Source organism: Alexandromys fortis, unplaced genomic scaffold (genome assembly GCF_014885135.2).
Source record: "Alexandromys fortis isolate MF-2015 unplaced genomic scaffold, M_Fortis_MF-2015_v1.1 scaffold_0, whole genome shotgun sequence".
NCBI lineage: Eukaryota > Metazoa > Chordata > Mammalia > Rodentia > Cricetidae > Alexandromys > Alexandromys fortis.
Window position 1 is genome coordinate 44,106,944 of NW_026067949.1, and position 14,210 is coordinate 44,121,153.

At 47.1% G+C, this 14,210-nt stretch overlaps 1 protein-coding gene across 1 annotated transcript in view; it reads right to left on the minus strand.

The window, feature by feature from the left end:
- Nucleotides 1-13,064, minus strand: part of Scarb2 (scavenger receptor class B member 2) — a 56,453-nt gene extending 43,389 nt beyond the window's left edge. The window contains exon 1 of the mRNA XM_050149900.1: nt 12,916-13,064. Coding sequence (XP_050005857.1) covers nt 12,916-13,032 — 117 coding nt within the window. The 5' untranslated portion in view covers nt 13,033-13,064. The remainder of the gene's footprint in view (nt 1-12,915) is intronic.
- Between the last annotated feature and the right edge of the window lie 1,146 nt (nt 13,065-14,210).

A 14,210-nucleotide genomic window follows, 5' to 3' on the forward strand; every position in this document is an offset into this window, starting at 1 on the left:
GAAGGTTAATATTCAGGAGGATGCCTATATGTTTTTCTTTGGGTTCTCCTTTTTATTTAGCTTCTCTAGGATCTCTAATTATAGGCTCAATGTCCTTTATTTATGGCTAGACACCAATTATGAGTGAGTACATCCCATGTTCCTCTTTTTGGGTCTGGCTTACCTCACTCAGGATGGTGTTTTCTATTTCCATCCATTTGTATGCAAAATTCAAGAAGTCACTGCTTTTTACTGCTGAGTAGTACTCTAATATGTATATATTCCATACTTTCTTCATCCATTCTTCCATTGAAGGGCATCTAGGTTGTTTCCAGGTTCTGGCTATTACAAACAATGCTGCTATGAACATAGTAGAGCATATACTGAAGAATTAGTTTTTAATTAAGTATTACTGTGTGTGTTTGTGCATGGTTGGGAGGGAGGCTGCGTGTGTTACTGGAAGCACATGAAGGTCAGAAGACAACTTTGTGAAGTCACTTTTCTCCCTAGTCACCGTTCTACGGCTTCCAGAAACAAACTCAGGCAGGCTTGCAAGGCAAGTGTCTTTACCCATGAAGCCACTTCCCCAATCCTATTAATTTCTTCAAATCAGCTGCCACCTTTGGAATTATTTGACCAAGGTTTTTATGAAGTCACTTCAGAAACTTTCAGAAGTATCATCATGGACCATATCCCTCCAATACCAGCCTAAAGATGTTTGAAGTTTTAACAGTAAGAAGTAACATCTTAAATTACAAGAAAAGTATACTTTTTTTGTTTTGTTTTACGAAGTTGCCAATGAAGTCAGCAGACTTGGCAAACAGTATAACTTGGAGTCCACCGAAAGCTGGAAAGCTGGTCAGAGGGAGAAGCACGGTGACCTGTCCTGAACTTGGGGGCAAAGAGTCCTGACCAGCCACGACTGACGTACGTAGGTCAGATGTAGCTGACTAGCTTCTCTACCTAGCACAGTGAGGCAGTCTTGCAGTGACCTTTGGGAAAGAAATGGCAGGAGAGTTGTTGAACCAGCTGTCCCAGGGCAAGCCACTTCCAAAGGATAAAAATAAGCACTTGGGGAATTGCGTCAGATTTGACAGGAATCAGAAATACTTTTAAGGAAACCATCAGGGCTCAAGAGCACTAAGAGCAACTCTGCAAAGTCAATAGAAGGCTCCTTAATAAATAAACACAACTCAAGCATCCATACTGCCGTTCACCCACATTTAAGGCAGCCAACTCTGAGAACCTGAAGGCTGAAGAGTGTGTGTGTGGCTTTTCTCGGATTCCAGATCAGTAAAACTCACCAAATACCAAAACATCGGTCGGTTTTGTTTTGAAAGATTGCTCCCTTAAGTTAAACAAATCTAAGACACACACCTGTAATTTAAATAATTTTCACTACTTGCACCTAGTCTCTTTGGCACCATGAGATAAAAATCCTGCCGTTAATGTTTTCCCCTCGATTCCTGACTTTGAATTGGAAACACGTTCCACGGTCACCATTTTTGCATAATCATTTGACTCATTCTGGTGAGACGGTAACTGTCACAATTTCAGCTAATGGAAGCTGACAGCTCCGTTTCAAATCCTTGCTCACTGGCAACTGTGGCCCTGTCTCTAAATGACACCCGGGTCCTTATGGTAGGCTAGCTACATTGAAGCAAACTCCTGCTAGGAAACACTCACTGCAGTGTTCCCTGAGGGTCCAGGGTGATCAACAACGTAGCCAGGGTGGAGAACAGTAAGGGTAGCAGCCAGAAGGAAACAAAGGAGTAAGTGAGGGTTTCAACACAGAAATCTGGAAGAGGCGTGAGTATTCTGACTATGGTATCCACTGTACCTCACTGTCAAAGCTGGAGAGATATATGTGTGTAGGGAGGGTGGGCAGTGAGCCAGAGAGCGCCGGAGAAAGACAATTTTCCGCTGGAACTGAACAAGAAACACAGCCCCGGAAACAATGCGCATGCTCTCTGCCTATAACCCGTGCAGCCTACCTCATTCTTTCAAACCTGTTTGGTTATGATTGCATCTCATGTAGGAGCCGTGTGATGTGATCCTCGCTTGCTTATTTATTTCTCTCTCCCACTCCCGGTAATTATCAGGCGTGCAGTGTCCCTTTCAATGGGGCTTTCAGGGTGGTGGGTAGAGGAGGAATGTCAAAACACAAATTTCAATCAGATAAGAAGAGTAAGTTCAAGAGACCTATTGTCCAACAGAGGGACTGTAGTTAACGCCAACACACTGTAGGTGTGCTCTACCTGAAAGCAGCTGAATCGGCTTTTAAACGGTTCTAGTCGGTTTCCCACAGATTAGTCTATAGGTGACATACGTGATAAATAGCTTTATTTACCCAATATGCTGTATACTTACCATTTATATATAATTATATATTAAAAATCAACATCATTGTATACCATAAATATAATTTGAATTGTCAATTTAAAAAAAAATGCATCTTAAAAACCAGGACTTGTGGTGGCGGATGACATTACTGATGATTCATGGTCTCTGGAAAAGTATAAAACTCAGTGCAGAACGGTCAGTGGGGGAGGGTAGAGAGAGAAGCAGGCTGTGTCTGCAGCTGTCAAACGGGAAACAGTACTCACTTCCACACAGAAACAAGCCTTTGCCCATGTAAGTCTCCAAAAGCTATCTTCCAGTTGTTTTGTCTTTGGTAGGGAGGATGAGGTGCAGAGAGAGGTCTCTCTAAGAAAGACAAGAGAGCAAGCCTGATGATAAGGGACATTTGCGGGACATTGGGCGCCAAGAGAAGTGTGGGAATAGCAGGTGTCGTGAGCCAAATCCTTTGTCTCTTCAAAATCTCTGTGTTGAGATCCTCAGCCCCAAGGTGACAGCATCAGAGGTGAGGCCTTGAAGCAACTGTCACTGTCCCAAGGGCTGAGCCCTCATGAATAGATCAAGGCTTGTGGTGATTAATCGTCATTATCAACTCGACTGGACTTAAGTCCTGTAGGAAATGCACTGTTGGGAGTGTCTGAGAGGTCAGGTCCAGAGAGAAGTTGAAATAAGAAGGGGAGGCCCACATTGAACGTGGGTGGCAGCATCCTAAAGGCTGGAGTTCCAGGTCAGATAAAAAGCAGAGTGCGAGACTTGTGGTAGAGTCCGTCTGTCCATCTCTCTTGACTTCGTGATTGTCGTTGCAGCATGACCAGTCATCACACTCTGTTGCGGGAGGTCCTTCCGCCCCTCCAACCAATAGCTGCTGTGATACCAGCCCATTGGGGCGTGGCAGCATCCTAAAGGCTGGAGTTCCAGGTCAGATAAAAAGCAGAGTGCGAGACTTGTGGTAGAGTCCGTCTGTCCATCTCTCTTGACTTCGTGATTGTCGTTGCAGCATGACCAGTCATCACACTCTGTTGCGGGAGGTCCTTCCGCCCCTCCAACCAATAGCTGCTGTGATACCAGCCCATTGGGGCGTGGTCTCTCTCCCTTTAAAAAAGCGGCTATTTCCTCTGCTCGCTCTCTTCTCTTCCTGCTCCGCCGGAGACTAGACTCCCTTCCTGGGCTGCAGCTCAGAACGGTTCTTGATACCTCGCTCTCCCTGTCCGGAGAGACTGCACCCTCAAATTACAACCCCCAAATAAGCCCTTGCATCCATGTGATTCTTTACCAGGCACTAAATCTGTCATGTGTTGACTCTCCCAACCCTCAGAGCTGTGAGAAATAGATTTCTATTGTTCAGAAGCCACCAGTCTATAGTGGTGTAAGAAACAGTGGGCTAAGAGAGCAGGGTTGGCTGCTGGTCTACAGTGGTGTAAGAAACAGTGGGCTAAGAGAGCGGGGTTGGCTGCTGGTCTATAGTGGCGTAAGAAACAGTGGGCTAAGATAGCGGGTTGGTCGCTGGTCTATAGTGGTGTAAGAAGCAGTGGGCTAAGATAGCGGGTTGGTCTTTGGTCTGCCACCACGCGGGGCTTGGTGAGGATCGCACTGCAGAGCTCTGGCATGTGCCGGAAGAAGACAGAAACCCGAATCACTAGATAAAGTTTCCAAGTTTTCCTTTATTTGTTTGTTTACTGTGTGTGTGTGTGTGTATGACGAGGCAGGGGGCACATGTTAGGATGTGCACGTGGAGGTCAAAGGGCAACTTTGTGGTGTTGGCTCTCGCCTCTCACCTTTCCATTGTTCTGGGGTGAAATTCAGGTCATCACACTTGAACAACAAACACCTCTACCCTCTTGAGCCACCTCTTCGGCCCAAATTTCCAGATTTTAAAGGGATAAACCATTCAGGGGTAAACATGTGACCATTGTCCTACATAGTGGGATCAAATGTAAAGTCACACAATAACAAGCAAACTACATCCTTCCAAAGACAGAATTTTTATCTAACCTTCCATCCATCCAAGAGCCTTATTAAGCATCTTCTCCATTCCTTCAAGTCTTCTTTTCCCTCCCTCCCCTTTTCTTTTCCTTCTCTTCTTCCTTCTTTCTGTGGTGCTAGGGATTAAATCCAGGGCCTCACAAATGCCCCCTACCGCTGAGCTACACCCCAGCCCCTGACCATCTTGTTCTATACAACTCAGTGAATTTGGCAATAGGAAATGATACAAAACTAGATATGTCAGGACCCTTATTTTCAAAAAACTTTCCTGCTAGCTTCGAATACTAAATTGGGTGCTACAGACTGAGATCCCTGTGGGTCTGATGTCAGAGAAGGGCTTTGTGAGTTACGTATGGAGAGACCAGTGTTCTTAGCCAGTTTTAGCAGGACACAATGAAAGACAAGAGATTCCCAGAACCAGAATCATTAATGGCCCCAAACCTGGGCTTTTGTTTGTTTGTTTGGCTCTTTCTTCTTTTGAGAAATAGTAACCAAATAGGTCATGCAGAAATATAATCATAGACATGGATAATTGTTATAATTATATTATACATGTTATAATAACAGCAAAGATATATGTTATATATATGTTGTTATTATAACATGCATAACATAATTACTATATTAATAATATATAAATACTATTAATGTATTATATATTTTTAAACATCCCTAAAAAAGCTATTAATTTCATTGAAACTGGATGAACACGGCCTGTGGACCCCTAGATGTCCCTGAGACCCTCTCAGACACTCTGCATGTCAAAAGTAATTTTTAGTAACAGTAGCTATATGTCATCTCCTCCCCTCCCCTCCCTGGCTTTGTGAGTATGAAGCAGAGTTTTCCAGAGATACCTGACCCACGAAGACATCCTTGCTTTGGTGGAGGAGGTACAATTGCTGCTGTATTCTTGCATTTTTAGAGTTTCTCAAATCTTTTATATAGATTGTGTGTGCATGCACGTGCGCACACACGCATGGGTATGGGTAACTTATGCCATAGTATGTGTGTGGCCAGAGGACAATCTTAGTGTTGGTCCTTGCCTTCTACTTACTTTGAGACTGGGTCTTTGGTTGTTTGTTGGCAATGCTGCGTGTGTCAGACGATCTGGCTTTCGAGTCTCCATGCTCTCAGGTCCCTACCACTCATCTCGCTGTAGGGGCATTGGGATTACAGAGGTACACTACCATGCCTACCTTTTATGAGTTCTGGGGATTCGAACTCTGGTCACTCTGCATAGCAAGCACCTTATCCACTGAGCCATCTCACCGTCTTTGCTTTTAATTCTACTGTTATAAGAATCAGTACATATGAACCACAGAAACAAAAGTACAAAAGTTCTCTGGAGTCTTTAGTAATTTTAAGAGTGTAAAGAGGCCAGAAGTTTGAATTGGAAGCAATTTTATAAGGGCAGGGACCTTGTTTACTGTTTATGTGTGGAGCTTGCTTATTGTATTCCACTACAGCTTATGGCACTCTGCCTCCCAAACGGTTCCCATCCCATCAGCTCCTGCTAAACAAGCAACAAAAGTGCACACCGAAAGCACTTTTGAAAAGAGAAAGCAAACTGCTGGGCGTGGCCAGCACTCGAGATAAGGAAGCAGGATGCTGGGGGGGGGGGGGAGTTTGAGGTCCTCAACTACACAGGGAGGTCAAAAAATAAGAGAGTAAGAGAGAGTTAGAACCAAGGTCAGTGTTTGTTTTCCTTTGATGGCCTCTGACTGGTTACTAGCTTTGATTAAAAAAGCCCCTTTCTTAGCACTGTGAGTGTGTGTGTGTGTGTGTGTGTGTGTGTGTAATACATTTGATGATATGGGTCATAAGTGTCTCCTCGCTTGGCCGACATCCCATGTTTTCATTAATGAGCTTATTCCCACCTGCTGACTCTTCTTCGTGAAGCAAGAAAGTATCTGGCCGGCCAGATGGCCTCTGACAGAATGAATTGTCAAACAAAGCGACTCCCACAGCTAAGAACCTCCCTACACTTGCTTCTTTTCCCGCAAATGTTCCAGATAATGGCAGTATTAGTAGTAATGTCCTCAGCCAGAAATCCCATCTCCAGGAACGAAGATGAGCTAAAAAGCCTTTGCTCTCCACGTTTCCTTAACCTGGTACTGTTTCTAATGAGCCTGACTCAGCAGATCTGGGCAAGGTCTGGCTTCCTCTACATCTCCGGAAGAGACACTGTATCCCCTAGAGTGTAAGAACAACACTGATAACTGCTGTTTTCCTGGTAGCCAGCACAGATTGAGGAGACTGAAGGAAGCATCCTGAGTGTGCTATGGCAAGATGGTGTGAGGGAGAGAAGAGAACGCTACCTTGCAGTCAAAATCACTGCCTGTTTATAGCTCTGAGCCCTCCTCGGGTACATAGCCAGTTCCATCACTATTATGAACTTGCAAAAAAGAAACTGAGAGGTGAGCATGCCCCTGGGAGGTACATCAGCTGGAAAGCCACACCGAGGTGGGGGAAGCCCCAGGTCAGTAAGCGGCCAGGGCAGAATGAGTAAGCAAAGGAGGCCGGATTCCTGCTGACCTTCCAGTTTCTATCACACTCTCAGGGGCCTCGCAGGCCCGTTTCTAACCCTTTGTAGCTTTACAGGATGAAAAAAAAAAAAGTCCTTTTGCTTCTTAAAGAGTGTAGTCCTCCCCGCATGCCAAGATGCAGCAGACAGTAGAATTATGGGAAAACAGTGTAGAGCAGGGTCAAGCGAGAGGTGGCCATAGCAGTCCTTACCCAATCCACAGAGTTTTAGAGGAAGAGGTTGTTAATCTTTACACCAGAGCAGTAAGTCCACACAAACCAGGCCGGGCAATTTCAGGAAAATGGAATGCAGTCATCCTTAGGGTGGGGAAACAGTCGCCGTCAGGAGTCCAAGCTGGCACCTCTACCTCTCCCCTGAGCTTTAGATAAGCCACTTAGCTTCCCAAAGGAAAATAACAAATAAAAAGTGATCTCAAAGGTTTGTTTTGTTTCTCTTTAAAACAGAAACAAAACAAAAACCTTAGACTGAGAGTCTCAGTCTTCTCAACTTTGGACAGCGGCTCTGCCTTATTTTCTGTTGTATTTGTAACCCTTAGCACTGAGTCGTGAACCACCCCTCCTCCTTCTTGGTCTCGGGGACTGAATCTAGGATCTTTACTGAGCCAATCAGGCATTCTACCACCAAGCCATAGCCCCAGCTCCATGTTCTCTGAATGCAGGTAACTCGGGGAGTGAGGTCAATATGCAAGAAAAAGTCTTTATACTAGCTGTAAAGCAAAGGATAATGAACCTATAGTTCACAATCCTAGGGAAGCTAAGTAACAAGGTGAACCCTAAGAGAAACATATATAGATTCCCCTGGGAAGGGGAAATAGACAAGATCTTCTGACAAAATTGGGAACATGGGGTCAGGGGATGGGGAGAAGGAGAATGGAAGGGGAGGAGGAGGGGAGGAGGAGGGGAGGAGGAAGGGAAAAGGAGAGGGGGAGGAGAACTTGAGGAAATGGGATAGTCGAGATGGGGGGAGGACAGAGATGAGAGCAAGGAAAGAGATACTTTGATAGAGGGAGCCATTATGGGGCTAGCAAGAAACCAGGCACTAGAGAAATTTTCAGGAATCCACAAGGATGACCCCAGCTAAGACCCTAAGCAAAATTGAAGAGGGTGCCTAAGCTGGCCTTGCCCTATAGTCAGACTGATGACTATCTTAAATGTCACCATAGAATCTTCATACAGCAACTGATGGAAGCAGAGGCAGAGACCCACATCTCGGAGCACTGGTTTTGTTGATGTCTTAGCATCCCAAGAAGTGGGGAGAGGGGGGAAGCTGAAGAGGACCAAGGTGCTTTGGGCCCCTGTCCTGCCAATGAGAACCAGTGACTACAGGGTTTCCCAGGATAAGGCAGACGTTAGTGGGGCCAAGCAGCTCCTCTGCAATCGCCCTGACTGTTCCAGGCCTCTGCAATCCTTTGGTTGAAGGACTCTGTTGTTCTAGTCACTTCTCTCTTGCTGTGACAGGACACTGTCCAAAAGGAATGGATTTGTTTGGTTTATATTCCACATCACAGTATCACAGTCCGTCACTGAGGGAAGTTCGGAACAGAACTCAAGACAGGAGCCTGGAGCAGAAACTGAGGCAGAGAGCCCAGAGAAACCCTGCTTACTGGTGTGCTGAGGTGGTGTGGCCCCCAGAGACTCACGTGTTTGAGTGCTTGGCCATAGGGAGTGGCACTATCAGGAGGTGTGGCCTTGTCGGCAGAAGTGTGTCACTGTGGAAGTGGGCTCCGAGGTCTCAGATGTGCTCAAGTCACACACACCCAGGGGGGCTGTCTCTCCCTGCTGCCAGGGAATCAAGATGTAGAACTCTCCAGCACCATGTCTGCCTGCATGCTGCCATGTCCCGCCATGACAATAATGGAGTAAACCTCTGAAACTGTAGGCCAGCCCCGATTAAATGTTTTCCTTGATAAGAGTTGTTATGGTCATGGTGTCTCTTCACAACAATACAAACCCTAAGACACAGGCCATCCAGGGCTATATAGTGAGACCCTGTCTCTCTCTCTCTCTCTCTCTCTCTCTCTCTCTCTCTCTCTCTCTCTCTCTCTCTCACACACACACACACACACACACACAGACATACACACATACACCCATACACACACATACCCATATACACACTACCCATACACACAATATACACACATACACCCACACACACACCCATACACACATACCCATACACACAATACACACACATACACCCATACACACACATACCCATACACACAATACACACACATACACACAGACACACACATACCCATACACACATACACACAAACACATATATACACACACATACCCATACACACACACACACACACATATACACACACATGCCAAGATCTATCATGAAGTTCCAGATAAAACACAGGCCTACTTTCTAGGACTCACTGTCCCTTCCATCCCCTCCATCTCCCAGGAAAGCCCCGAAATGGACCACTGAGAAGGTGGTCCTACTAATTCTTCAAGGCTGGCTTTGGATAAATTGATTACTTCCAACCAACACTTGTGTCAGAATTTTGCTCATGCCCAGCAGCGGCCAACTGGGATATTTAGTTCCAATACCACTCCAACCACGCTATTTACCAGTCAAAATAAAAGTCTCACTTCATTCTGCTATGTCAACCTAGAACTAAAGGACAATGATCATTCAAGATAAATTATTTTCTTTCTTTTTGTTTTTGTGTGTCTATATGGGTGTATGTGGCTATATGTGTGACTACGTGTGCACATATGTCCACATGCATGTGAATGACAGAGGTCAATGCTGACTGTCTTCTTCAACTGAGTTTATTTGTTTGTTTGCTTGCTTGCTTGAGACAGGGTCTCTCACTGAATCTAGAACTCACCGACTGCCCAGACTTGCTGGCCGGAAGTCCCAGAGATCCTTCTGTCTCTCCGCCTTCATAGTGCGGGGGTTACAGATGCATGCTACCCCATCCAGCCTTTTATGTGGGTGCAAGGGATCTAAATTCAGGTCTCTGTGCTTCCGCGGCAAGCACTTATTTTACTAAGGCATCTCCACATCTTTGAGATCAATGTGTGTAAGAAATATCTCACTAAACTTCCCAGAATTGGCCAAACCGATACTTTTGAATTTCGACCTTTTCCCCATTCCTCTTTTTCATGTTATAAAAGTTGAGGCATGAATATCTTCAAAGGGAAACAGTAAGAATTGGAGAATCCCAGTGGATTATATTATAACTACAATAAAGTCAACTCATGAATGAATCGCCCCATAGAAATACTACTGGAAATAATGATGGCTACCGCATATCCATTACCCAGGCCTTGAGCAATGTCTAAGTGCTCTTTGCTTAGCCTACAAGACCCAGGTTCTATGGAGCCTGAAGCTTCTGCAATTCAAAGGGTCCTTCCTAGGAAGAAGAAAAAAAATGGACACAAAAATAAACACAGGGGGGCTGGAGAGATGGCTCAGCGGTTAAGAACATTGTCTGCTCTTCCAACGGTTCTGAGTTCAATTCCCAGCAACCACATGGTGGCTCACAACCATCTGTAATGAGATCTGGTGCCCTCCTCTGGACTGTAGACATACACACAGACAGAATATTGTATACATAATAAATAAATAAATTTAAAAAAAAATAAAAATAAATAAATAAATAAACACAGGGCCTCGGAAGAACCTGTAGAAGCAAAGGACCCAGAGTTTATACTACATGAGCTTCATGGGGATACAATTGAGTGCCCAGGATGGTTTAGAGAATAAGCAACTTGCCCAATGTTAAAGCTGGAGAGCCACATATAGAATCTGAATACCAGGTGTCTGTTTCCTAATCTCGAACACAATCGCTATCATTTCATTAAACGCCGACTATGGGGGGGGGCGTACTTTTTTCTTGGAAATTCTTATAATCTTTCTAAATATCTTGGTCATTATTATCAGTGCCTACAGACAAGGAAACATGAATAGAAAATATTACAGCGGAAGCTAGATGGAAGAATGTTTGTCTAACGTGCAAGAAACCCTGGTTTGATCATAGCATTGCATAAACCAGGTCACCCCAGCACCTGTCACCCCAGCACTCAGAACAGGAAGGCAGGAGGATCAGGAGTTCAAGTTCATTCTCAGCACTATAGAATGAGGTCAGCCTGGGCTACATGAGACCCACCCTCCCTTCAAAAGGAAAAAAACGAACGTGGAGTCAGGTGTGGTGATGCATGCTTGTGATCCCAGAACCTGGGAGTCTGAGACAAGACAAAAGCTGTGTGCCCAAGGACCAGCCTGGGCTGCATAGCAAGAAGCTATCTCAAAAGGAAAAACTGCCAGAAAGATTCAACAGTAGCTCCTGGTTACTCAAGCGGTGCAGGTGGCACCAACATCCATGCCCCGCGCATCTCATCTGCGGAGTCCTTCCTTTGATCCTCCATTTGGTGCGACCTCCAGGTTACCAGGGCAAGGGCACACTGGTAACCTCGAGCTGACATAAGACATCCCCATCCATCTGCCGAAACGAACCCGTTTCCTTCCTGTCACACCACGTGGTGCGCCACTCCGCAGCTGGTCCTGCAGGTCTCTAAATCTCCTGTACTGTAAGTTATCGGTCAGGTCGCTTCCCAGGAAGAAAACCACTTGTGGCTGACAAAAACTCAGGACCTGTGATGCTGCCTCCCACCTACCCCTCTGGGAAGAAACTGAGTTCCAAAGAATCGGAGTGGTCCCTGCTGAGGTGCTGGAGAACCAGTATCCTACCAGAACTGCTCCCCCCCCCAAAAAAAAATAAAAAGAAAATATCCTGACTGTTGTATCCTTTAGCTCAAGCCACCAAAGCAAGAGTCTAATACTAGCCATGAATTTGGATGTGGGGCATAGAGAAAGGGTTTGTTTCTGTCCTTGAACACACAGGCTCGGGGAAACAACAGTCTTTGAGAAGCTTACACAGTAGGCCTGGTCTTCTCTTGGCAATGCCGTCCATTTCATTCAGACTGGAAGGAAACTTTGTCTTGATACTTAAAAAAAAAAAAGTTTTTAATTGCCAGATTCCAAGTGACTGGTTACTGCTGGAAATCTCTGTTTAGGGATTTTTATCTACTGCCATTTAGAATAAGGCAGCTAATCTTAACCTGGAGTATTCTGGTTCCCAGCAGACCGGGTCTAAGCTTTTCGACCTGGGTGACAGCAATACAGATGAGAAGGGCGTGTGCACAGGTACGATGCTAATGAGAAAGGCTACTCCTGGGACTTAGTTCCTATCTACTTATTTTTAAAGGAGAGTGATCCTAGTAACTCTCTCCTGTTCCTCTTTCCACCGTGCTTAGTGGATGTGGGAGAAAGAAATGACGCGGGTAGTCCCAGGATAGAGAAGTCTTCCACATGACCAGCCAAGCAGCCTCCAATCATCCACTCCGAGAGAGGTCCAGATCCTCTAAAGTGGCTAAAAGCATTTCCCCAGCCCACCCCCGCCCGGCATCTCTCCTAACGTCTGAGAAATCAAGGATGAAACAGAGATAAGGCTACAAGGCTGTCTGCGAGACACAAAGCCGCTAAGCACTGACTGCGATGGATAAAATGTCACCAACTCCAAAAGCCTGGCCTGTTTGTCAACTGCCAGGCCCTACCCTACCCAGGAAATCAAGAACACAATAGACCTCTTACCCGTTTCTCATCCTCAGCCCCACTCCGCTTCAAAGGCAGGGCGGGCAGCCAACAAAACCTGCCTCTGCTGCGGTGCTTTTATGCATTCCTGTTTCTTCGTGGAGTGGGAGGAAAACAAGACTCAACATAGACTGGGTGCGTAGAGAGGTGGGTTGAAACGCTAATGATAGAACGTGAACACAAGGCTTTCTTAAAGTCAAGATCTGTAGACCTCCGGGTTATTTAAAGGGAACAGTAACCTCAAGCCTCCCTACCCTGCCAAGGCCGGGACACAGGGGACAAACAAGGGTTGTGTTCTGCAGGGTCAGGGCCAGTGAGACTCTCCCCACACAGAGTCACAGTGGGAGGATGGCTTGGAAAGACACGCGTGCGCGAACACACACACACACACACACACACACACACACACACACACGCCTAGCCCGCCTTACCTTCTCGATCGTCTGGTCCACCGCTTTCTGGAAGACTCGAGCCACCAGCAGTGTGACACTGGTCACTAGAAACAGCAGGGACAGTGTCCCCGCCGTGTAGAAGCAGCATCTGCCCATACTGCGCGCGGCTCACGGACCAGGGCCAGCGACCCAATTGCGAGCGGGAAAGAGCCGCCGCCGAGGCCGCACAGCAGCCGCTCGAAGCTCCCCGGGGCCCTGCAGCTCCCGCGCCCTCCCGGTGCCGGTTCAGCCGTTGCCCGCGCGGGGCGAGTGCAGAGCGAGCACGGCCCTCGGAGCACCGAGCCGGCGCGATCGCGGGTCCCGGAGACGCCTGGGTTTTGCTTTCTTGGGCTGAAGCAGCTGGGGAGGTGCAGGGAGCGCGCAGAGTGGTGACGCGGGCCGGTGGAGCTCGCCAGCAACCCGCGCGGCGGTGGTGGCGGCGGCCGGCGACTGCGCCGGGAAAGCGGGCGGGGCCGGGCGGAGGCTACCAGTCATGTGCCCTGCAGCGGCTCCAGTGATTCGGCGGGCGCCGCGCCTGCATCCTCTCCCTGCAGACTGCACGGCCATCCCGGGAACTGAATCGCCCTCCCCGATTCGCTCATCCGGTTTCTTTATGGGGGAGCCCGGGGAGGGAGATCCGTGCTGAGGGCCTACTGTGGGCCAAACATGGAGTAATCGGGTTGGACGTGTCGTTCCCTTGCTCCAGTGGAGCTCCGGGGTTCGTTGGAAGATTTTAGTGTGGTGCAACAGTGCTTTTGCAAGACCCATGCTGATCTGTACCAGCAGCAACATTTGCCCTCATTGAGTCAAACTGAGTATCCAGGAATTAGTGTCCCCAAGAAAGAGAGAAGGCGTTTCATGGACGGAGGGCAAAGGCGGTAGGAGTGAAAGTAAAACCCTGGGAGACAAGAAGGCTTTCCTGTTGAGTAGGCGCAAGTGTGTAGGGTACAAGATGCCAAACCCTCTTAGACCAGACTGGAGAGACTCTCTGTCCTGGTGAACGGTGTTAGCGAAGCAAGTTCGGCAGGTGTTTATTGTCGGCTTTACTCACCATTATGCCCAGGTACCCAGGACAGAGCATACACACAGCAAGAGTTCAGCAAATGCTAGCTGAATGAGGGTTAGTTCTATGCCTGGCCTTTACAAGGCCACACACACACACACACACACACACACACACAAAGGCCACACACACACACACACACAGCCACGCACACACACATACTTATGTCTCCACAGCAGCCCTATTACAAGGCAGTTAGCTATCCCAGTTCTCCAGAGTCCATGCCAGAGAG